Source organism: Mycteria americana, chromosome 9, assembly GCF_035582795.1.
Source record: "Mycteria americana isolate JAX WOST 10 ecotype Jacksonville Zoo and Gardens chromosome 9, USCA_MyAme_1.0, whole genome shotgun sequence".
Lineage (NCBI taxonomy): Eukaryota > Metazoa > Chordata > Aves > Ciconiiformes > Ciconiidae > Mycteria > Mycteria americana.
This window is the reverse complement of record NC_134373.1, coordinates 39739230-39764672: the sequence shown is the minus strand read 5'-3', so window position 1 is coordinate 39764672 and position 25443 is coordinate 39739230. Positions and strand designations below refer to the sequence as shown.

General features: G+C 40.1%; 1 protein-coding gene across 1 annotated transcript in view; it reads right to left on the bottom strand.

The window, feature by feature from the left end:
* Positions 1–8254: 8254 nt before the first annotated feature.
* Positions 8255–25443, bottom strand: part of ARHGAP15 (Rho GTPase activating protein 15) — a 331963-nt gene continuing 314774 nt past the window's right edge. The window contains exon 14 of the mRNA XM_075511723.1: positions 8255–8448. Within this exon, the coding sequence (XP_075367838.1) occupies positions 8265–8448 (184 nt within the window). The 3' untranslated portion in view covers positions 8255–8264. The remainder of the gene's footprint in view (positions 8449–25443) is intronic.

The following is a 25443-nucleotide window of genomic DNA, read 5'->3' as shown; positions in this document are numbered from 1 at the left end:
GCACCTGTTTCTGTAGCAAAGACCCTATTTGTAGAGGTAGGCTATCCAAAAAAACAAAACATTAAGTGTTTTTCCATAATAACATGGGTCATATACATTGGCATAAAACAGAAGAGGAAATTTCCTTTAGGCTTTTTCTGCCTTAATACATCCCATGTCTCTGATCCTTCCCCCGCCATATTTGCTTAGCTTCCTTAAAGCCATTTGGGATGTTATTTGAGCAACTAGTTTACTGAGGACCTATACTCTAGGAACAGCATTGCCAAAGAGGTTCAGATTATCTGAAAGACAGGCTATGTGCAAGGAAAAATGATATCATGGCAAAGAGAGTGAAAAATAAGGGTAAATGCCTCTGGAGGATTACCCTTCCCATCCCTAGTCACTTGATATGGGCCAAGCCTGAGGGTCTGGACGCACGCTCAGGTGGAAGGTATCTAGAGGAGCAGAGATACATTTCTCTCCTTTATCCATTACTGGAACTTCTACTTCAAGGAGCAAAGCTGACTTAGATTAGGAAAAAAATTAGTTTGCTGTGGCAGTAGCTGCTGTGTTTCTTCTAGAAAGTGGAAAAAGAGGCCTGTGTCCTCCCTCTTGTTCTTTCTTACGCTCTGTCCAGCAATCATAGAGAATGAGTAACTGGTAACATCCCGCATCTTTTCCATTAATGCTTATGCTGAGTCTGCCTAAGCCACGTAAAAGGCCCAAATTTTAAGCTATTAGCTGGAGCTAATGTGCTCCATGACAGACTCTTGGGAACCGGTGAGTCTTTGTCCCCGCGCCGGGGGCTTCCTGACAGTAGAAGAGCACCTGGGGCAGGACAATGCGAACCCAGAAAACACACCAGGTCTCAGTTCAGCTTCTTGTGTTTCAGGGAAGATGTTAAATTGTCCAGTCAAGGCAATTTTTTGATTTCCAAATCCATTCCTTTTTTTTTTTCCCTCCCTCCTTTGTTTTGGGAAATGAGAAAAATATATAAAAGCAAGTTATTAATAAAACATCTATTATGCCCATGGGACAGAGGTCCTTCCGTATTGTTCAGATGGCATGTTTATTGTTGACATCTCTCTTTTCTCTGAGTATGCACAGAACCCTGAAATCCTTTTACATTTTTAATAAGATTATTTCTTTTTTCAATCTAGTGCAAGAAAACCGCATCTGCAATATGCATAATACTCTCAAAAACTGCAGCATGAGAGGGAAAGCATTGCCAATGTTTTTGGCTATCTACACTTCAAAGAGACATGACGTGAAAAAGAATAGTACTAGAGTTCTCAAGAAGGTGCTTGTATTTTGCGTCTTAGGGCATGCTTGTTTAAGGTAGCTGTCTTATCTTTCAGTTCTCACATTTGAGGTGAAGCCTGTCATAAGCACAAAAGGAAATTTGGTTTGCTTTCCAACCAACAACACTCGGGAAACCTGGAATAACCAATAATATTGTGTTGTTTTGTCTGAACTTGAGTGTCTTACGGAGCAGGGTAATCAGCAGCTCTACATTCCTGCAGCACTGCGTGGCCTGGGTCTGTGCGGTATCTGTGAAATTGCTTTTGACTCATAGTTAAATGTGGATCTCAGACTAAAAAAGAAGTATCTGTAAAGTATCACCTATGTCCTTCATCTTCAGTCTATGATAATGCAATCTTAGAGTGCAGCTGCCTTGAGGGAGCTGATTCACAGTGTAGGATCCTAGCTCGTCTTGCAGTAGATCCCAGGTCCACGTCCCTGCACTGACAGAGGCTTCCTTTTCATTTTGAAAATCAAAAGGCAAAAGCAGTCCTTCACACTGGTGTGCTGTGGGTAAGCCACAAAGACTGATATGGGGCTCAGAAACTAAGGTGAAAGTGTTCAGGCAGCTACCAGATACCTTAATGTGATCCCCACAGCACTTATTTTCTTCCTAGGCTGAATACATACTTACACAACAGAAAATCTGTGACAACCTAGAACTTCCTGGCTGTTGCCAAGTAGCAAAAGGGGTTAGATTTGGATTGGATTTTGGGGTTAGAAGACAGGCTTTTACCATCCCAACAGCCAGGAAGTTGCCATTAACCATCAGCCCTACAGAACCGTCTCCATTGGAAAGAGAGCTACAGTGCACACACGTGGATGGTTTTGCTTTGCTAGGTGTATACGTTGGGTATGCTAGAGGTGGATGCAGCGCATATGGCATGCATGCCGTTGCTGTCATTATACATACAAATATATTATTATTAACCCTATGGGAAGGCTGAGGCCTCCCTCAGTCGCTCCTGCTCCCCATGCTTTGGGTCACAGCGCAGGAGCAGACCTGCTGCTGGGCAGTCTCTTCCCACCCTGCCTTCCCTCCTCCTGCTGACTGCCAGGGTTGTGTGGTTGAAGCTGCTGATGCAAGTTTGGATAGCTGCAAGGTGAGATAGCCACAAGGTAGAAACCAGCAGCACCGATATGTTGTGTATATGGACCAGAAACAGCTTTTAATTCCCCAAATTCCCTTGTGAATCTGGTCCACAGGGAGCACTAAGGAGAATTCAGTTCTTCAGTGCAGAGGAGCAATCAGATACAAACAAGCTACCTGATTCTTTTAAGAGCTGGAAAGAGATCAATAATGAAAATATTAAGGATCCTTTCACCTTGAATACTTAGGGTTTTGTTCAAAAGGGCAGAATAGATACACAGAGCATCCAGTGAAAGACAGAGCACGTTATAAGAGGTGTGGCAGATCTTCCATACAAGAGAAGGTTAAATTGATTAAGAGACAAATGAGAGGTGATATGTTAGTGGTATATAGGAGAGTGAATTGCCAGAAGAGGTCAGTCAGACGATCCTATTTAGCCTTTCCCATAAATCAAGAGCAAGTGGAGTGCTATACAATAATGCTAAAAGCTAATGAATTTAAAAGTGATACAAGTAAAATATTTTCTTACATGGTGCATAATTAACCTGGGAAATTCATCAGATACCATTAAGACAAAGAGCCTAGCAGGATTAAAAATGGATAATAAATGACAGAAACTACACAAAGATAGAAACGTATACAGGGTGTTCAGCCATTTACTTAAAACCATTTGCTGCCTGGTGCTGCAAGGAAACCTCCCCTGTGGGAAAGCAAGACGTAACGATTGGACTCCTTGTACCTTTTTCACTGCAGTGGGTAGACTGGAGGCTGAGCAATGGACCACATGAACGGCTTTCAGTATGGCCACTCATTTTCCAGAGCAGAGGACACACTTCCACCTACCCAAAATTGCAACCAGAAAACATTCAAAAAGCTCTGAGCTGCTTCTTTGAAAGATTCGGAGCTTCAAGACAGTATAGAAATCACCAGTGGGGAGGTAGCCACTCCTTTTATCTCCCAGACATACAGCCAAGAAACTTATGGATAGGAGCTGAGCAAAGGAATTGTATTTTGACACAGGCAGAGGAGAATCATGTGAAATTTATGAATCTGCCTTTTATTAACTGAAATGTGCTCTCAAATGGGGGTGTTTTCTGGGTAGTTAATTGGCATGCATTCTGAACTTGCAGAGCTTTATGGGCCCTCTTAAACATATTAAACAAAGCTGTCAGCTTCTACTGAAGGTGCAAGATACCGCCCCAGGTGCCCAAAGCTTTTTGGAGGTGCACGGACAGGCTGCTTTGCTGTGTGATGGTGGGTTCCCTGCAATTCTGAAGTATTTCTGAGAGTTTAAGAGTCAGCTTCAGAAAGCCAGCAAATTTCACCACGGTTTAGAGTTTGGAAGGCAAATTTCTACCTGTCCCCATTTCCTCTGAGGCTGCCCTGCCCTTGGGTTGCAGGGATGAGCAAAGCTGAGTGCTTACCACAACCCAAATACCAGATGATATGGGTGAATTCAGAGGAAGGAAGGATGTAGAATATAAAGTTTCCGGACAAAAAAAAAAAAAAAAAAAGGATGGAGCTGAATAAAATGAGCACTAAAAAGCAGTGCTCTCTTTTGACATGGCTGGCTCTGTGCCTCAGTTTCTCACACCACTGATGTGCAGTGGTATTGCATCCCCAGTTCTCATGCCTTGAGTTTTGAGCACAGGTCTTTTTAACTTCAGTATATGTTATGTGTGAAAAACTGAAGTGACGGCTCATGTTTTGTATCCAGTGTGCAACCAGATCTTTGTAACAGGGATCTATAAGGAAAAATGGGCGTTATTTCTCATAGTATTTCAGGTACGTTTGGAAGTACGCAATTGTTGAGTGTAAAAATAGTATGCAGTCTATAAGTGATGGTAGAGTATATTCATTTGCTGTGATAACACACGGTGAATTGGCACAAGGATGAGATTGCTGTTTTAGTAGTATCCTGCGAGCGTTCCCTCGATGAAGCCTACTGACTGATAAGGGCTATAGCTCTTCAGCAGCAAAGGGTTTGGGTACGGCCCGACCTCAGCAGGGCACTCGCTGGAGATATTTCTCATGTGTTGCCCTTGGTCCTTAGGGAAGGGTTGGGGTTTTTTAATCCAAAGTCAGTGCTAGGGAAGGTTCCTATGTTCTGCAAAACAAGCATTGCCCTGGGCGCCATTTATGCGTCCCATAAAAATCGGGACTTGTGATTGAGACCTGCATCTGTGACTTTGCTCAGTGTCCTTATGCTCCATATTTCCTTTCCGAAGCAGGAACGCAATGCAGGGGAACCTGCTGTGCCATGATAATATGTGCATTCCCTGAGGCTTGTCTTTCAGCCTCTTCTGAGAATCAGCCATGTAAAATCTATACGCTGCCTGATTACAGTGGTGATTGTGGTCCCAACTTACTTTCCAGCTTTTTTCCAAACTCTACCCATGGTCTATATACTACGTAGTAATTGATTAGCTGAACTTCTTGAGTGCCTTGGGCTGAATGGCCGTCTTTGGCTCTGTTGCAATACGGGGTGCTTATGAAAACAGGCTGAATGTTACCTGCACTGTAGCTGTCCTAGCAGAGAATTAAAGAACTATTAAAATGCATGTTGCTCTTAATATATGTATATGTGTATATATATATATATGTAAATACAAAGAGGGATGAAAATTTGTTCAGGGCAGTTTACATGTCCTCTTTTAGCTATAGCTCAGCAAGTCAGTCTGTCTTTCTCATCATTTGCTCAGAAATCCTATTTTGCAGTTGAATTTCTTGAGTTAAAAACTGACAATTTTTCTTGCAGAAGTTTAAGATTCAATAAATTGATTTTTTATTTTTATTTTAATGAGAAATCTTTCTAGCTGGAAACGCCCTTTTCACTTCCATTACAGGTCTTTTTCTGATGTCTCCTTTTACTATAGTAATCCCAGTTACTAGGACAGCTGTCTTTTCACGCGAGTTTGACTAGAAGATACTCTGTATAGGGAGAAGATGCAGATAAACACAGATTCTTGGATGTATTTATCTCTGCTGCATTCTCTGCCTTCATGTTTCTGATCATTTACCATTAATAATGATAGCTCCTTGCTTAAAGTATCTCTGGTCTTTCTCAAACTGAAGCTAGCTGCTGAAAAAAAGGTCTTCCGCAAGTCTAATTCTGACTCACTAAAAATTTAACAAAGTTTGAGCAAAATTTCTACCACGTCATAGCACATATTCTTATAAGTAACAACTGGAGGAGCAATGTGGTGCTGATATAGGCCCAGTGAATTGCTCATGCTGGATGGAAGCCGAACTTAGACACTTTTGGGATTTGGAAATGTATGTGTCCGGCAACAAAAGAGTCTGCTGGAGCCCTGGGCTGGGAGCTTAGTTAACAAAGAGCAAACTACCTGAGTAGGAGAAAAAAGAAACCCTACTGCAGTTAAGGCTTGCAAATATTTTTCTCTTTTTCACTCGTACCATCTTTTGTCCGGCTGCTTTCTGCCCTGAGGGGCTGATGGCAGGAGCTGTGGGGCTGGCTCTTTGACTGACGGTTGAGTCAGTAATTTTTCCCACTGAATTCGTGTAGATATTAAAAGGGACGGGAGTAAGACTGGTCTCTTGGGGAAGGGAGCAGCTTGGTAGCAAGGCATGGTTTTTCCTTTCTGTTGTTGGGATGGGAAAGGATAGACATCTGCTATATGTCCCGGCTATATACACTCCTCTGATGAGACCCACTTGTGTCCTCTCAGAACTGGCTACCCAGGTATCAGGCTTCTATCTTTAACAAAGCATTTGGTAGAGAAGTCAGCACATGTATACGGAATTCATGTAAGGCACCCGTCAAAACCCAAGAAAGGCTTATGTGTGCAAAAGTTTGGTTGCTATTTTCTCCCCTCCCCCCCCAGCCAAACACGTTGATTTTAAGAAAGATCTGGGTTCATTTCATAAGCCTTGTCTTGCTTATAAAAACAAGAAGAGAGGAGTCTCCATGTTCCAAAGAAAGCTTAAAAGAAGATCAATTAATTAATTAAGAATCTTTTCTTCTGAGTGCAACAGGATCCAAGTAACAAGTGAACTTTTCATTTCCAGTAATAGCAGAAATTACTTCAATACCATGATTGTGAGCACCCGTGGGGCCATAATGTGAATGGGCTTTATTAAGGAATAGACTGAACTTCTGACTATCTTTCTTCCAGTCATTTCCACAGGCTATAAACAGCGCCTGGTTTGTTGCTATTAAAAGAGTCTAAAGACGACGATGCTGAAAAGCATTACTGTTTAAGTACTCATGGCTTGACATTAACATGAAAAATATTTTCTTGAAAGTAAAGTGAATTTGGGTTCTCCAGAATGTTATAGTTTTGTTCAGAAATGATTATGTTGCATACTTGTGATATGGGGGAGATGTTTGTTTGGTTTTGTGTTTTTAATTACTGGTCACTACCCCTCTGTTTTGCTTGATTTTTCAGACACGTATGAAGTCAGAAAACATCTTGGGGCCAATTTTTATGTTTTCTTGGTGTTATTTTCTGCCTCTGTTAGTACCTGATGAAAAAGCCTGGTCTTTGTTAACAATCAGGCCTCATTACACATTTGTTCCCACAAATGACCACTCTGAGAAGCAACCTTTCCTGAATAACATGGTGCTTTGCAAAATGATGCTAAGTAAAAACTGAAGTAATCCATGATCCGCTGAGGTGATATTGAAGACGTATCTCTCGTGCACAGCAGACCTATGCATTAATCCTATGTTTTGGGGTCTTTAATTGCTTTAAATATTTGCTTCTAGATCTGTGTTTCACACATCTTATTTACATGGTTTATTTTTCATTTTATGAACAAATCGATAACCAGACAGACTCTTTACCACACTGGATTAGTTTTATTTATTCTCTTTGAACTTGATTAAAAAGCTGTCAGACATAAGTCTACATTTTATCAGCAGAATACTTTTACAAAACAGGGTAGGAGATATGTATAGCTGGAAACATACATTTCAAAATGAAACAATATTTGATATATTCTAGACAGTTACCCTTTTGTTTATCCATGACAACTGAAACTAACCATCAAATGCATAAATTGATTCAAGTCTAGCCAAGTAATCCTAAGGGCATATGAAAAGGCTTTTTTTTAAAGTTCTTTCTAGATGAATTTAATGTAGTTCACCAATAAAGCATCCTCAGGAGCACAATACAAATGCTACAGAACATGAGATAGCTGGGGAAAGCAGGCAGATGTACAGTGTGATGAAGAATCAAAATGGATGTTACGTTAAAATGAGCAGTCATGCAATGTCTTCATTTCATGTACAGTATTTAAGTAAAAATGCCAGTTCCAATTTTGTTTTTAATTTTTTTTAGGCACTGTTATGCAAATAGTGACATTCTGGTGATGTGGTTTTTTTAGTTGTTTAAAAGTATTAAATGTAATCTTTTTTTTTGAAACTCTTGAGGTAGGCAAATTGATTATTCATCATGTCTTTGACTTTCAACATATATCAAAGGGAAAGGTAAATTATACTCAGATTAGCTACAAATGATCTGGTATCACTGTTTTATTTCATTGCCTTTAATATACATATTTTAATCCATCTCCCACAAATCTCTTCGATGACTATTTGTCTTTCTGTGCCATTGCATATGTTGGTAAACAGCATTTTCTATGGTCTTTGGCCATATGCTGTATGCTCAGCTTGCAAAAAAACTGACACTTGGAGTGCTAGCATAATGAAACTCTCAAAGGGTTAATGCAGAATACATATAGGCAAATGTTGACAATATTTTTTATTCCAATGTTTGAAAATTAAACACAAAATCATCATTAAGTCTTCACAAAATGAGGCATCTGTCACTTGAAAGAAAAAGAAATATTTCAGAAATATGTTTACAGAAATGTAAAAATATTAGACATCAAGACAGATGTGAACGTTTTCAATAACAGGCCCTGTCTGTCAGTCTTCCTCAGAGCCGAAGATCTTGCTGTACTCACTCAACATAAGTTCAACTATCTGATTTTGGTACAGCATGTGGACTGCCATGTTCCCTGTCTCCTTTTCAGGTCTAAGGAGTGTTGGTCCAAACACAATTCCTAAGCTTTGTGTTGACATAAGATTCACGGATTCCTTGGCTGCTATCCTGTTGACGAAAGGAAAGAATTGGTTAAAAAAAAAGAGGGATGTCAAAGGAGTCGCTGTTGCATTTGAAGTACATAGAGGCACTTTTTACTGATTCTCCTAACAGGGATGTTTGTTTGGTTAAGTTATCAAAAAGAAAGAAAAGAGGGAGGGAAGAGACAACTTCTGCCAACCTGACAAACAAGGAAAGGAGAGTCAGCTCCAGACAGCACGATGTGCGTGGGGTGGAGGTCTAGAGCCCCATTTACAGTGCGCTTATATCAAGGCACAACTATATCTGGTGAATGAGCATTAGTTGCTACGGGTGCTATGAGACAATAATTTCTGAGCTCATGCGTTTAGATACCGAATATAGGGAGAGCTCTTTAAGCTAAGGGAATCGAGCACTTTTGCTGTCAACAGTTTTTGGTGGCTCTAGGGAGAAGCTTCCCTGCCTCTCTTAACATGGTCTCCAGCACTGAAAGAGTTGGGAAAACAAAAGCAGCCCATTAATATAGAGCTCATATGAAACACATTCCTTCTGCTAATTTAAATCCAATAAAGTCAGTTCGGTCTGAAATGGATTGTGAAATTTATATAACTAAAGACTTTTGCATGCCTTATCCTGACACAAAGTTTCTTGAGAGACACTGAGACCACATACCTTAATGAGATGACTTAGAAAATAATGGTAAGGATTATAACCTTTGATATCTTTATTACCCACAAAATTACAAGAGGAGAGCTATTATTATTAAAAGTTCATCTTATGTCTGTATTAAGACTTAATATTCTTGTGGAAATTACATTAAGGATGGAGAAGTCTGGTCTAAGAACAACATAGGTTTAATGGATGGAGTTTAGGTAGGCAGTTTTGCATAAATCTCTGCAGCGGTGAGTAGGATCTAAGTAGAAATCCATTTCCTTCCACCCTCCAGAATATATAATATATCCTAGGTTGGAAAGACTAGTAAATGAAGATACATATTTTATAAATAAATTACACAACTCTACCAAGGAATGAGAACTAAATGTAGCTTTAATATCTAAATGTTTGAAAAATGATCATAGCTGTCTCTGTTTTCCCATACCTGTTGCTGAATTTACAGCGAGCTACACTGTAAGTGAAAGAAACTTCATGAGACATAATGGGTTCAGTCACTTAAAAAAGGTTTCTTTCGTGTTAATGGGTGGGTTACACAGCAAAGAGCATCTTCTCGTGGATTTCTGCCAATCTTGTCGTTTACCACATTCCTTGAACATCAACGCTCGTGTTTTTTTCCCATATATAAATAGGAAGCATTACTTAGTTCTGCCTCGTGCTTGTGACTGTGGTGTCCATTGCACAAAACACTCTCCATATGGCACTAATCAGATTGGCTTAATTATTAGTTTCTTAAAATATAGCATCTTTATTATAAATTAAAAAAAAATAATTATCTTTCCTCTGTGATAATATTAACATATTATCTCTCCTCTTAGGATTTCAGAAAGTCTCAAAAGTTAGTAGTTTTGTTGCCAAATGACTGTGTGGGCTTCTGATGGATGTCACACATCTTTATCACAATTAAAAATGTTTGTTACTGGGGTGATGAGGTTGTTTTGCTTAATGCCACTTACGCAGAAGCACATACATCAAGCTTGGGGCCTCCCTGTGAGGAGGACTTGATTTCTGTTGAGCTTGTTACATGCTAGAAGTTGGAAACGTTATAAAGTATTTGCAGACAACATCAGCATGGTTAGAGATGCTAGTTCACCGGGGGAAAAAAACCATACTCAGCAGCTGTACTTTGCCTAACTTTAGAGATCATCAATTTAACATCAGCCGTGGCTTTGCAATGAGCCTGCAAACTCCTGTTTGAGTCCAGGCATTGCCAGCACGTGGTCTTCAGTCGCTCAGCTCTCGGGAGGTGAGGGTATGGCATGAAGCAAGGGAGGATGTGCGAGGTGTGTGTTGGTGATGGAGAGGAACCAGCTGTCTGTTGTGGTTCATCGGTATGGAACGTGGCACTAAGAATATCTGCATGTATTTGGGGCTCCTAAGCTTAACGCTAGTACAATAATTATTGTATTGATAAAATCTCTTGAGAATTCTTGGTATTTTCTGTCTATTCATGCAGTCGTACTTGTTTTGATGACCATAATAACAAAAAACTGTAAACTAAGCAAACTTGGAAACATGGAAAGTCTGAGTAGTTAAATAATCTGTGGTAAAATACAGCTACTGAAGGGAAAGAAGGAAGGAATTCAATCCAGCCTGAATAATATAATTATAAGTTTAGGACCTTATGCCTTTCTAAATTACAAATATTTACCAATGAACTTCTATAACTAATATTTTTTTTGTCTGTCCACAAAAGAAAAAATCAAAGCAAAATAAAAACAAATATGCACAATTTAAGCTATTACTGTAGCTGCTAAGTGAAATTCAGTTGTTAAAAGAGAAAATCCCTGAAAATGGGCAAGAATTCTTTTTTTTGGCAAGAAAAAGAGCAGAAAGAGTGATACACCATTTACAACATAAAAAATGAGAGGAAATGCCAGAGCTACTTTTTGTCAAGCCCAAATGAAAGGAGCAATGATCCATCAGTTGAAGATTATTTTAGGAACAATCTATAATCCGGTGCCACAGATGTTGGAACCATATCAATAAATTGTTGGGTGTTATGCTGTGCAAGATTTCCCTCCCCACCCCCAAGTAAGTGAGCTGAATTGCAAACTTCAAGAATGGCTTCAGTCCTTTAAGATCACAAGTCAGGAGACATACAGAAAATACAGTTCTCATTATTAATAATAATGAAATTAATGATTTATTAAAAAAGCAGAAGTGTCTGATAGGAGGGCTCTAGTGTCAATGGCAGATATATAAGCAAAAATACTTGGAATTTATGCTTTGGCTGTTGCCAAGGCAACCATAAGCTGGAAAGCATGTGACGGAGAGCAGGGCAACTCTACAGCTAAGAGGGTCATTGTATGGTGAGTTTGGCTCTCTAGTTCCATTAAATCTACACTTTTCAAACTCTCTAAATAAAATCATTATTAATTTTGACATTCGGAAAACGCATTGGATTATTACTTCAAACACACTAGGTGTTAGGAAATGTTCTTCATCCATTTTTACTCTGTAATAACTGCTGAGGAGGGGAAAGCATTTCAGCAGTGACTCTGATTCCTCACCTTTATAATGTCCCTACTGCACGTTAAAAATTAGAGAAGTCAGCGTACTTAGGGAGGAAAACCCCGTTGGAAAGGGCACTGTTTTAGTGTAAGCTGGAGAGTGTTTGAGGGTAGAGCTGTCATCTGCTAGCTGCATTGAGAACTGCTCAGTCTTGCTTTCTTAGCCCTTTCCAGCCTACGAGGATTTAAGTTTGCTCAATGTTAGGTGCATTTCTACCCTTATCAGAACTGGTTTTAGCCATGCATAGGGGGTTTTTTACTATTTTATACTATACCTAAGGGTAACTTTTCAATAAGACAATCCTACTGCTCTTCCATGAACTGGTAATATAGGCTATGACTATCGGGCAACACATTACAAAATGAGGGGATCAGAAGAGTAAGAACGAGTAATCCGGTAAAATATTATGGGCCAGAATGGCAGGCGTAGGAAATGCCATCCTCTGAATTCAGTAGAGGACAAAGGGATAAAAGTAGGTTTTGATCTTATCAGAATCCTGTCCACCAGCATTATGCACAATATTTTATTTAACTAGGGAAGATACTGCCATGGGAGACAGAAACCAAGATCTAAACAGAGGCCAAGAAAGATTAAAGATGCATGCAAATAAAGAAAATTCCCCAGAAAGGAAAAAAATGATGTATTTCTGACGTCTGTCCTCTTGGTATAACAACTAACCTTACAGAATTAGGAACCGACTCCTCTCTAAGTGGATTATTCCATGACAGCCCACCTGGGTGGGTTTCATACCTTTGCTGAACTGTGCTAGTGACCACTGTCACGGCCGGAGCCGCTCATCCTGATGGACCGTGGGGCTGATTTGATATGTAAGTTCCTAAGAACTGCCTTAATGGGTCAAAGTCTGCACATCCCATTGATTCACTTTACCAATAACTATGCTAAATCAACTAATATCTGGTTCCTATACATACTCAGGCATATGCAAATGTAATGTTTTAGCTTAAGGACTCTGCCCTGGGAATGGCTCAGCTGCCTTCTCAGCTGAGTTGACTCATCTGGACTATAGCCCTGTTAACAGGTCTTTTCACTGCACTGTTATGGGACAGTTTCTACGCAACAGTTTTCTGACTTTTGCTATTGCAGAGCTCCCAATCAATTTGAACGTGTTAAAATTTGACTCTTATGATGAACAGTTTCTAGCTCAACATTTTATGCTCCTCTCCTTCTCAAATGCTAGTTCACAGGAGTTAAAAAATAACAGGTATTACATACTTTGCTTTAGTGACAAGAGATTTGGGAAGGAATCATCCAACCTTGAAATAAAATCTTTATTGAAAGCAATTCTACCTCCGTACCAGTCAGATACATTGTACGATCAGAAGAGGTGTCCCAGGGGAAAGCTCGGTGCAGTAGACAGGGTTGATTACTTGGACCTCCTGTCAGTTCTTAACTCATTGACAATGGCTGAGACATTCAGTACAACTTTGTTTTCTTTATTTGGAAGTAAAGTTAATAGACTTACCTTAACTGTGCCAAATGTACTGGAAAATAACCTGATAATAAAACGTACTGTCCTACAAAGTGATAATGTCTGTGGGTGTATAAGCACATTTTGGCAGGGCTTTTGCAGATGGGTTTTTCAGTGTTAGGGAGGAAGCACAAGTACACAATGATGCACAGATAAACTCTCAGGTTTCTTCTGAATGTGTTTCCTTTCCATTTAAGGCCTGTTACATACTTTCCTGAGATACAGCATATTACCGCAACGTCATTTTCTGTTGTAAACTTATTTCAGTTTAGCTATAGTAGTTGTTCTTCAGGAAGAACTTAAGTGCTTTTTGGTACTAAAAAGACAACTGAACTACAAAGTTTGGCTTTGAGAGTCCTCTTAAAACACAAACAACAGTAGGTGTCCTTTTACAACAGGTAAAAACCTTGCGGAGATATCCATATCCATGGATATGCCAGCTTAGGAGAGACAGCAAAACACGCCCGCTGTGGAGGAAGGGTGCAGGGCCCGTACACTACTTAACCCCATCTTGAGAGACTTACAGAAATAATTGGTGGTAAGTGAGCCCCTGATACCATAAGCTCTATTTGTGTAAACTGTTCAATTCATTGCACTGCAACATAGATAAATTTAAAATTTAGTAATAAATTGGGATTCTTGATATTTTATGAATGCAAACTAAACCTCATTATTATTTATGTACTGGGTTTATGGATGATTTGCTCAGTTGCATTACAGTGGTATTCACCAGCTGATGAAGCTAAGCAAATGCAAACATTATCAGTTGATTCCTCAGCTTGTTGTTTGTGAAATCTGTATATCACGTTGGGAGGGGTGAGCTTTGGGCGTATGCAGCTACAACCTGAGGTTTATGCGTATACAGGAGCTCCAAAACGCTATGATGTCTGTCCTTTTCAAAATGTGGTCACGGTAGTCTAATACAGTTTTAAGCTACTTTCTTTTGCCTGTGTAAAATGCGAAGGTACTTTAAATTCCTCTCTGCTCCATAGGTTGAATTTGAAACAATAGCTATCCAAGACTGGTAATAGAGAAACCAGGTCATGGAGTATGATATGTTACGAGAGGGGTCAGAAATAGTTCAGACATACTTAAGAGCTTGCTTTTGCTGAAAATAGCCTCCATGGCTTCTGGCCTACAGAAACTGCATAGGCTTCCTGTGCTCTGCAGCTGTGGGTTCATATTACAGCTCTTTGGGAAAAATCCCTTCTCTTCAGTTGCTCTGGGACACAAGAATGAGCACTTGATGCTGTCTTCTTCTGCAGACTAGCCTTTAAATCTGACCGTTGGATGGCTATATATAGTACCTGGACAGCTGACAGGGACCCAGTGGAGAATGGGCTTCCTCAGGGGATCCCCCGCGTATCTCTCAGCACGAGCCCTTCCCTGGATGAACTGCCTTGGAGCCTAGCCCTAAATGAAAATAATAACTAAACTAACTCTGAACATCAGTTCACAGTTGGCTGAATAGACTCTGAAAGGCTGAAGAAAGGCATTTATTCTGTCTTAGCCTGGTTTAATAAGAGACCAGTTCAGAATAAAATCTTCTCACCATTGGGTGAACTTTGCTACCTGTATGACTTCCTTTCTGAAGAGCACGTGCGCTCTTGCCTTTGCACACACCTCACGTACTGCCTGTCCTGTAGAGAAAGTCGTCATTTTCCAGGTGACCAAAGCCACGATGTAAAAGCACATTTAGATATCTAAAGGGACTCAGGCCCCTACGGGGGCTTTGTTCAGGAATGTGTTTTGGAGAAGTCCTGCTCGTTCTTCTGCACAATGGGAGCTGTGGTCCTGCTTCCGCCCTCAGCTGTGGCTGTATGAAGAGAGCGGGGTAATGTGGTACCTGCATCTCAGCCTTGGGATCGTTTCTTTTTTCCGGTCATCTCCTGTGTTAGAGGAGCTCCAAAGGCAGAGGGTGCACACCTGTGTCCTGGCATGGCATGGACAGCAAGGGCAGGAGTTCATCTCCACGCTGTGGTGGCTCCACTGAAGAGCCTGGTGTGGGCAGAAGCTCAGGTCCTGCTCTCCCAAACCATGTTGTGTCAAAGAAATGGTTTCAAAAGATTTTCATAAAATCTTCCCTATTACTGCAAAAGTTCCAGGTCTCTCTTTTGGAAAACTGACCCAACTGGGTGATCTGCTAAGTTCTTCCATTTACTGACAACCAGCACCCTGTCCTCCCAGTTTGGCTTGGTTTTTAATTTTTTGTGTGCGAATGCGAACTGCTTCTGACTAACGCTCATAAGACTGGAAGAAGGAGGAGATCTGCCTAGTCCGTGTTATCACAGTGCGAGTTGCTATTGAGCCTGAAGTTTGCCCGTTCGGGGACAGCCACTTGGTAGGAGTCAGCTGAAGGCCACAAACTTCCTTAAGAAGCATCTCAAGACTCCTCTGGCTGAAGCTCCGTGCACAAGGCATTCATTCTTGTCTTCTCTAACAGCCCCGTAGCAGCATATATATCTCGAACAACAGCAAACCCCTCTTCAAAAGCCACATTACCACTGCAAGCACGAGTCTCTCCTTGGGGAGAGGATGGGAGAGAACAAAACCACCCGTGACAGATGTTAGGCAGATGCTAATGCTCTTCTTAGAGGTGTTTGGATAGTAGAGTGATAAAGGCAGTGTGAGACTACGTAGAACAATATATGTTCAGACAGAGATATAACAGATAGAGCCCTTAACTGTATTTTTGGCTGGTGGTGTAACTTTTGCTGTGATTGATTGATTTTTTTTTTTTAAATTCTATTTCTGATTTTTTTTCTGCAGAACAACTAGCTTATTGTAAAGACCAACCTGTCAGAGGTCCTGGATCTGTACACTTTTGTGGCCTGTGTGGCTCAGAAGGCAACAGATAGTTTTACATGGATAAAGCTTTAACTTTTAAAATTGCTTAAATATTTTTGTTCAAGAATGCCTGGAGCTACATTTCCTTGTAACATTACAAATAAAAAGCAGTTAGTAACAATATCCCTTAAATCAAGAATTGTAAATATAGAACCTTTATCATCAGCACAGCACATCCAAAAATGTCTTTGTAAAATAAATCAAATTATATGAGTTAATTGATTCCAGGCAACATCAGCAACTGCAGGTGGAAACTGAATAACAGGATGTTTATTAATGAAGGACTATTAATCAAAATTGACAATATCAATTCCTGTTTCTTTTATTTGAATTCTACCTGCAAAATCCATAGACATACTTGCTGAATTTTTAAATAAAAATTTTAAAGTAAAGAAAACGCTAGCACTTGGGATTTTAGCTTTAGATGTAGGGCTATTTGTTTAAACAGCGAAAGGATATCCTAAATCCAATTTGACAGGCAATGCCAAAGATGCCAGTGGTAATTAATTAGCACTTAATTTAGACCACAGAACAACAGGATATGGAATTGGTGCTCAGTGCCATTTCCCCTTAGGCTTCATCTCATAAGGGTCAGGAGTATGGCTCTTGCATTGAAGGTCAGTAAATAAATTGGGGGAACACATTGACACTGGACTTTTCATGATAGATATCCTTCACCCTTATTACTGCCTCTGGCTATGGCTGATGAGAAAAGGACTGCAATTGTTCTGTGAAGAATGCTGTACACAGGCTCGGTTCCAGCAAGGTAGCGATTGAACTCGTGCGTTGTACAGTAGTGGTGCTGGATGCTTCCTACGGGCAGAGAGCTGTCTCAACTTTGTATCTGGGCTGGAAATAAACTTCTAACTGTAGCGTAGAAAGCTTGAGGAAGTCTGACAGGCGAGAAAATTCACTTAAAAGCAGTCCTTAAGTTTGCTAGATTTGTGAGCTTAGCTTTAGATTAAGCATAATTAAAATCAATGGAAGATTTTAAAGTGAGGTTAGAAACTAGGTCAGCAAGGGAAAAAACACATTTCCTTATTATCCTCTTGTCTTTGTCTTAATAATATTTGGTATTCCTCCATAAAGCTAAAGGCTCTTAATAAAGGTGGATTAATGTTATTAACAGCATTATTTTCTGATGGGGACACCGAGGCTTTGACGTGCTTAGTGATGGACAAGCAAAAAGTACGTGGCAAAAAAGCAGAGCCACCCATTCTGCTGGTGACCTAGCTGTTTTCTAACTCAGTGGAAGAAGCCACCCTTCTGCAAGACACCCAAAGCAGAAGGTACATGGAAAGCACACAGGAGACCCTACGGACCCTTGTTCACAGATGCACATAAATTGCATTCTTTGCTTCAGATTTACTGGTAAGAAAAACAGAAAGATTATGACACTCGGTATTATAATATAATCCTTCTCCTCCCAGTAAACTTAGTGCGTCGGCCAGCCACTACTATGCTCTTTCCGCCGGTAATCTCTACCTGCCTTTCAGAAGAGCGGCTCAGGTGGAAGGGTGTCAGCGCTGGCACTGATTCTCAGCTTTCTGAAATCACTTCTCACAAACCGTACCCCACTATGCTTAAGTAGTCCAGTTCCACCATGGCCCGCAGGACGATGAACAATGGGAACTTCAGCAGTTACAGCAGGGAAATTCTTATTGCAAATCCTCGATGTACCCCACTAGCACAGTTTTATCTCCGTGCTCCCCAGGAGGGCTGTCTGCATTGCTACGGCAGGAAAACACTGAGTTAGACGGCAGTCCGTGCTCAGAAAATGTATTTTGGAAGCCCCAGGTTAACAGTTATTTTAACTTTCGCTTCATCACACCCTTTGCATCATCTCTCTCGACAGTGAGTGAAATTTTGATTACTGTTAAAGTCACTGACAAAACTCCCAGCGACTGGGAGCCAGAATGGAGTCAGAATTTCACCTTATATAAGCTTAACTTTTCTTCCTTTGGATGATATCTGCTTTTACTAAGTGGAATTACTGCTTTTGACTATGTTCAATCTATAACCTCTTGCAGCCTTCAATTATAGCCCCTTTGTGCAAGCTAATCCAGTTGACAGCCAATAACTCAGCTCTGGATATGACAGGTTTACTTTGTGACTTAAAGCCCAGAGGTGGCAATTGCTGGAATTTCAACCTGGGATGCTGAATTTTAGACAACCTGCTCAGAAATGCATCTTTGCTGGCGAGTCTAGAGCTTCTCATGAAAAACTTAGTTTCACTAACAACACGTTGTTTTTGTCCAGCATCATGAATAAATTATTCAGTTGTGTGAGACAACCAGTAGTTTTTGATGTTGAAATCGGAGAATGTGGCAAAGAATTCCATGAAAGTCAGAGAACAAACTCTCGCCAAAGTTTTCCTTTTCTGTGAGCTCCTATAGATGTAATTACTTCATAAATGGTTTTGTTTCAAGTATTTTTAAACAATCAAAACCTTTTTAGTATTGGCCTATCAGTTATCCCCAATATAAAAAATCTCCATTTTTTTAACCTATATTATCACCATCTTGTGTAAAATGAGTCTTTTTGCAGTGGTCAGAGATGATTTTGTATGGGATCTGACCTCAGCCAGGATTCCTACTCTTTCAGGTTCAGTTCTGAGCTCTCCACAAGCTCCTATTGCAATATATACGCACTGCATTTGTATCAGATTTGAAAGATGCTTTAACATGCCTCCCAGCATCACGATTGTTTCAGCCCTGATATTGAACATGAGTAGGATGAATGTATCCCTTAAATGCACTAGTGAGTATGTGCCATGAGTCTTTGATTTCTTTAAACTTATTTACATTTTACTTGCCCTTGAGCAATGAATTTACTATGTCAGCATTGTCTTTTCTACTTACACTTTGTCTGTCTTGTCCGCTCACCTTAGCTTGATGTTTATTTTTTGTGCACGTGTATAGTCCATTGCACTAAATGCACGAACTGCCTGGAGTGGAGGATTTTCCATATATTGTGTCTTTCTTAGATGCACCCTTTGTAGTACTGCAAGTTCTGTAATATTTTCTAGCTTTAAACTAGCTTTGAATTTTCTCATTAGTTCCTTTTTAAGTCAAATACCCATTCACACATGTACTGGTCTCAGATGACTGTGGTCTAACTGCCTTAGACACTTTACAAAAGTCTTTATTCTCTATACAGGCAGCCCTACCTCTCTCAGTAGTTGTGTTTCTTTCATCTTTGAAGCTTCAAGTGACCAGACTTGCCAATATCTGCTTTTGTCTAACCCTGATCAAAATCCACAGTTAGAAAAACTGTTGAGAAAACATACACTTGTCTCTGAGACCTCCTAACCAAAATCATGTTTGACGGATATTGAAGGATTTAGGAACAACAGGTACAATCTTGCTGTTGATATCAAGGCATACTCATCAGTCTTGGGACAGCTCATTCAGTAAGCAGCTTCCAGGACATCAAATCTCTCAGTCATAGCTTAACTGAGTAAAATGCCTCAAGGCCCGCTCTGTCCGGCTCTCAGATAAGACTAAATTCAGGACACTTTTTTGTAGGTGCTGCATGGGTCTTCCCCTACAGCAGAAAATGTCTAACCTTAAGTGAATGGTTGTAAATGGATTTACAAGCTGAAAAAGTGCCTCTTTAGGAAGCAAATATTGTAGTTTTGGGGTGCAAAGCTGTATAAACGTAATCTAGTATGAAGAGTAATGTAAACCTGTTAGCATGTAACCCAGAAAGGTTAAGCAGTTCCTCACCATAGTGGTCAGGTGAGATTCAAAGCATATTCATCAAGATTTGAAAACTGCCCTGAGATAGAAATCTCTGGGCTGACACTGAGTCCATAGCAGCTGCAATGACTTCCATAGAGTAGATGCTCTGAAGGAATGGAAAACTCGTTCATTTGATGACACTTTTATGAGACAGTTATCCAGAGACAGAAACGTATCTGGGTTGTCCTAGGAGGTGGTCTTAAGTTGCCTGCTACGACTACTGCCACAGCCCTACTGAAAACCCTCTCTGGACTGAAAGATTGAATATGGACAAACTGATGTTCACAGTAAACTTTACTTACTGGAAAGCTTCTATATACTATAGGGTTGTCCCATATGCTATACAGTAGTGGGGTCTCCAAGATGGCTGATAGTGTTTGGTGAAGGCCTGGACTTGGCAACGTGGATGGCAATGATCTGGGAAGTGGGAGCAGTTTCAAGGCAGATGGAGTGCTATCCTGAGGTGGTTTGGTGAGGCTGAGTCTAGTGCTGACACAGAGAATGTGGTGCAAAAAGCTTGGACTTTGTTCATGAAGGTGCTAGGAGAGCTACAGGAGACAGATTGGTGGAATCTATTAAAAATACAGAACTTTTCTGAATTCCCTTTTCTTGGCTCATCTCCATGGAAAGGGGTCTTCTTTCAGAAGACCACAGCAAAGTTGTGGAGAGGACGTGGCAATGCCATCTAATGGAGGGGCTGAGATGGGTGGAGAAACCCTTGGCTTAGAGGAGGTAACCAGTTGCATCTTGTGGACCAAGGGAGAAAGCAAGTTGTCCTATGCTTGGCTGGAGTTAGCCGCTCTACAGATTTATGATTTTACATTGCACCATAATGCGTAATGTACAAAAAGATAAATATTTTCCATTCAGCAACATCTTGCTGTATTTTCATCTAACTCTATAATTTTAATTATAAAGTGAACATAACCTGTATCAAATTATGATTTTGTTAACATATTGAATGAGGACAAGAAAAATAAATACCAGATTTTATACTGTACAGGCACATGAAGGTATAGTAAAAAAATCTGGTTTCCTTGACCACATTGTCATAATATGCATATATAACTGCTTATTGAATCCAGGCTGTGTAGACAACAGAAAGAACACTGGCTCCATACCATCACAATGCATGCCCACAACAAAGAGGAGGAAAGAACAGGCTCTTTCATTGTGTGTTGCTAAGTATTACCAACATAAGGGCTAAAAACATTACCTCTCTCTGAAGTGTATCTATATATCCATGCATAAGTTATTAACTGGGCTCCCTGAGCACAGTTGCTGAAAATATTAATATATTCAAATTATATTCTAGCTACTGCAAAAACAGTAGATCAGACAAATGTATTAAAATCTCTTCAGACAAAAGGAGTCATGTTATTTATAAAGTTCCTCCCCCCCCTTACTGGAACACAAACCTTCATTGTATATAATAGATGAGAACGCAAGATGATCCTTAGATGTCAAAATGTGGCTTAGAGTTTGAATGTAATCATAAAACAGTGACTCTAATGCTTGCCATAAACAAATTGTCACTGGCATTATGTAACTTAGACTATTCACAAAGTATAAAAGACGGGAAGAATAAGAGGTGGCTGCCAAACACCATGGGCCAAATCTGAAGGTTGTGCCAAATTGCGCTAGCGGACTGGGAATTGCAAACCCAGCTTGGAATTTGGATTTGCACTCCCTGGTGCTCAGGCTGCTCCTGTGGCTTAAATTAGAGCAAGATAAAGGCTATTTATTTATTTATTTTTTTTTAGTTTGTCAGTTTAGACTGTAAGGCAACAAAGCAGCAACCAGTGGCTTCTGCAGCCCCCCCCGCTTGCTCTTTTCGAGAGGTGGGAGAGTGGGATAAAAGTTCCCTAATTGCCACAGGACCCGTTTTTGTACGAAGTGGCCTTCTAGGACACAAACGGGCATAGTCAGATAGCAGCAGCAACGCAGCCCAAAAGGGAAGCACTGCTCTCAAATCTGGTGGCCTGAATTTTTCATGTTATCCAGCGTGCAGTGTACCACCTCATCGGGCTGAGACCCCGCTCTTTGCACGGACTCGTTAGGAAACTTGGCACGACGGGTTGACAACAGAAAACCGTATATCAAGGCAGAAGATCTTGTCTGTGAACAACAACTAATCATTCATAGATACTTTCCTTTAGTCTGGGCTTCAGGAGGAATGTATATCTGATAATACACGCACTGCACAGATTTAAATTGCAGCTAATGGTTGTGTTAAGGCCCTTTATCAGGGACAACAACCAAACTAGGTGGTTGTCTACCACCCCTTTTTTTCTCCCACTTCCTTTTAAAAGTAAAATGACATTTTTTTCACAGCCTGAAATAATTGTTCGAGCAGAGATACTGGTTTAACTCATTATGAATTATTAGTGGAAAAGTGGGTCTCAGAAGTATGTTACATCTGAAATATTTTTCGTCACTTGAACATGTGCCGTCCAGAACTGGCCCTGTTCTACCAGTCACTGGGAACAAACACTTTGCATTCACAGATGCTCCTAATTTGGTGTGGTTTGGAGTGTAATTTAGATCAAACATATCCATGTAAATGAGTCAGGGTTTCTTAATTAGGTGCCTCTAAAGAAAAAACTTGGACCACATCAGTAGGTGTGGGTGTGGTGCCCACAGTACTGGAATCTTTCCTATAGATGAAGCTGAGTTTTGTTCAGGCGTACTGTAGGTTTTTCTTTCTCCCCCTTTTTCTTTTCTTTCCCTTTTTTTTTCCCTTTTTTTTTTTTCTAAAGCACAATAATAAATCTGCAGATGGCATAGACATAAAGACGCTACTTCAGAGGAGCTGTCTAAAACACTGTCTCTTTGGCAAATGCCTTAAAGTAGGTCATTCTGCTGTGATTTAGGTTTATATTTCATTGCCAGCTTTTTGTTCCCATTACAAGTAGGGTGCATTCCAGTCCACAGATTTGCTCTTCATTTTTTTTTTCAGATTGGTTTTTATTTACAAGAATTTGTAGATCTTCAGAAGAAAATGGCCAATACCCTGTCAGAAGTACTAATCATGCACTTGACCACAAAAAGAGACGTATGAAGGTGATAACCTGCAAATGTTGGAATGTAAAATACCATTCTCTGGAAGCAAAAAATGTATTGATTCTCTTAACATGGTGATTGAAATGATTGTTGCATCTTTCGCAGTGTGTGAAAAATGATTTGATCTAATGTCATTTCAGAAGTCTCACAGAGCAGGGGCATCCGTTACCATAGTTGTTCAGGTATTTGCTTTTTCTTTTTATATCTTTGTCACCAAAAAGCATGTATTTTATAGCTTGTTAAAAAAAAAAATCATTAGGGTCTGTTTTCCCATCAAAGTGCTGGGGGATTTACATGCCAAACTCCCACTAGCCTTAATGAATTACCTGCATAAATTCCCTTTCAATCAATAGTAGAATAGATCCTATTGTGTTATATTAATTATTTTGCACAGAACACTGACATTTTGGCATTAAAGTCTTTTTTGTTTTGGTTTGGTTTTATGTTCCAATGAATCTCTTAAGAAACTTCAAGCCTATAATTTATTTTGCAGCCTTATTCTGAGAAAAATCCCATATCTTTAGTCAGAAAAATGAAAAGCATTGCAATTTACCCGTTGATGACCTGGTCCTGGACATTAATGTGTTAGGGCCCAATCTCCCAAAATAGCAAAAAAAGAAAAAAAAAAAGAAGCGGGGGAAAAAAGCCGTTTTGTAATGAATTGAGCATTCTTAATTTTCACCAACAAAAAACATTCGAGTTGAAAAGAACGCTAACCCCAAGCAATATTAAGAGGTTACAAAATCACATAAATTAACTCCGCCAGTGATATTCTACTAAAGCTTATGCGAGTGCAAACCAGAAGCAGGACTCTCACATGGTCTTTATTAACCGAAGAGTACTTAGCAGTAACCGGCCTTCCCCAAGATGTGCTGGCCACATGCACACGTACGCCCACAGCGCCGATACGCACATGGGCGAGCCTTCAAAGGCGTGGGGGGCTCGGGGTGGGGGACTGGGAAGTAAATGGAGAGTAGAAGTGAGAAGTGTTCGCTGTGTCATCGTGGGCAAGTGCCTTACCCTCTTCATTCCTCACTTTCTCCGTCTACGCTACTAGGATAATAAAACTTACTGACCTGAAAAGGAAGTTAGGAGATTTAATTAATGTTTGAAAAGCTTTTTTGAGATCGTTTGATATTGAGTAATGTGGGATGAACAATAGGAGCTCTTTGAAACAGGGGCTCTATCTATCTGTAGTTGTGTACTGCACCTAGCACAATGGTGCCGTACAGCCACAGAGTCAACCGTATCATAAATATTTAAATTAAAACTATGTTAATTATTTTTATCGTTCTGTTATTTGCTGATACACCAGTTCAGTACATTTTGAAGCTCAGTAGCATTGAAAAGTACCAAGTGTAATTATTTGCCTGATTGTTATGAAAATCAGGGTTTATATTTTTAAATACGGTTGTGGAAATAGGAGGTATATGGGAAACACAGGTGAAAATGTGGTTTTAATTACTTGTCATTCTTCTCGTTAAAACACTAAGCTGTAAGGGAAGCTCTTCAGGGAAGAGGTGAACTTTGCAAACTCTCTTATTCCACAAAAAGAAGGACTAAGTGTGACTGCAAAAACTCGGTAGCAGGTCGCCCCCGCCCCAAAGTTAATAAAATAAAAATGCATAAAGTTGCTTCTGGAAGGCTGGATTTCTTTTTTGCCTTTAATCCAAAATCTATTATTACTCCAGTCCTGTGCACACTTGTGCCTGGCGCACATTTTCTTGCGTCCACTAATTTACAAGGGGAGAGTTTAGTAGACCAGTGTGTACTTCGGAGAGAGAAATGGGTTTAACTCTTCTCCTTCCCCCAAAATGAGCCCCAGGAAGCTACAGTAAATGGGACAAGTGTTGGCATTGCTCCAGCTCCTTTCTAAAACTCTTCTATAGCTGGAACAGAGAAAAGCATGTGTGCAAGAGCATGTCTCGATATATATTTGCCCTTCTCAAGCTAGAAAGTGATTAATTCATTCCATGTAAATCTTAAAGTGCTAGTCAGGGATGCCTGCGTCTCTTATGTCCCTGGCCAGTCACCTTCTCACTCTTATGGTGCAAGAGGACGTTTCTCCTCCTTACATTTCCAGCAGCTGCTCCCCAGCCTGTAGGAGTAAGACTAAACTTTTCTCCCTGCTGCTGTCCCATGGCTGAAGAGCAAGAGCTACTCATGAGTTGCCTGATTACACAGAAAGGTCTTGGTTCAGGAAATAATTTCAACAAATACTCTTTGTTTCTTGTGCCTTCAGTTAAGGACTTCTGTGCTTCCACACATTCCTGAATCTCGGCATTTTTCCTGCAGCAAAATTTACATGCTCATCCTACACTTTGTGTTGTAGGTCTCCCACAGGTTGTCTGAGATTTCCCAAATAGAAATTTGTTGTATAGTCCTTCCATTCTGGTAATTGTTTTTCCTTTCAAATAACTTTTACCTTTTTTTTTTTTCCTCCTTCTTTTTCTTAATAAAAAGCTTGTACAGTTCTTAACGTAATCTGTTCTTTTACTGTGTGAAAAAAGGTTTCTCCTGAGCCTAGATTTAATATGTAAGCCTGCCTGAAACTGCTGATATGACACATAGTTTAGTAAGTGAAAATCACATACATTTGCTACATCTTTCCTCCACCAACTTAAAAAAAAAAAAAAAAGTTTGCAGACGTCCCCTGCTTAGTATTACTAGATGCCATACTTTAACTTTATTCTCTGA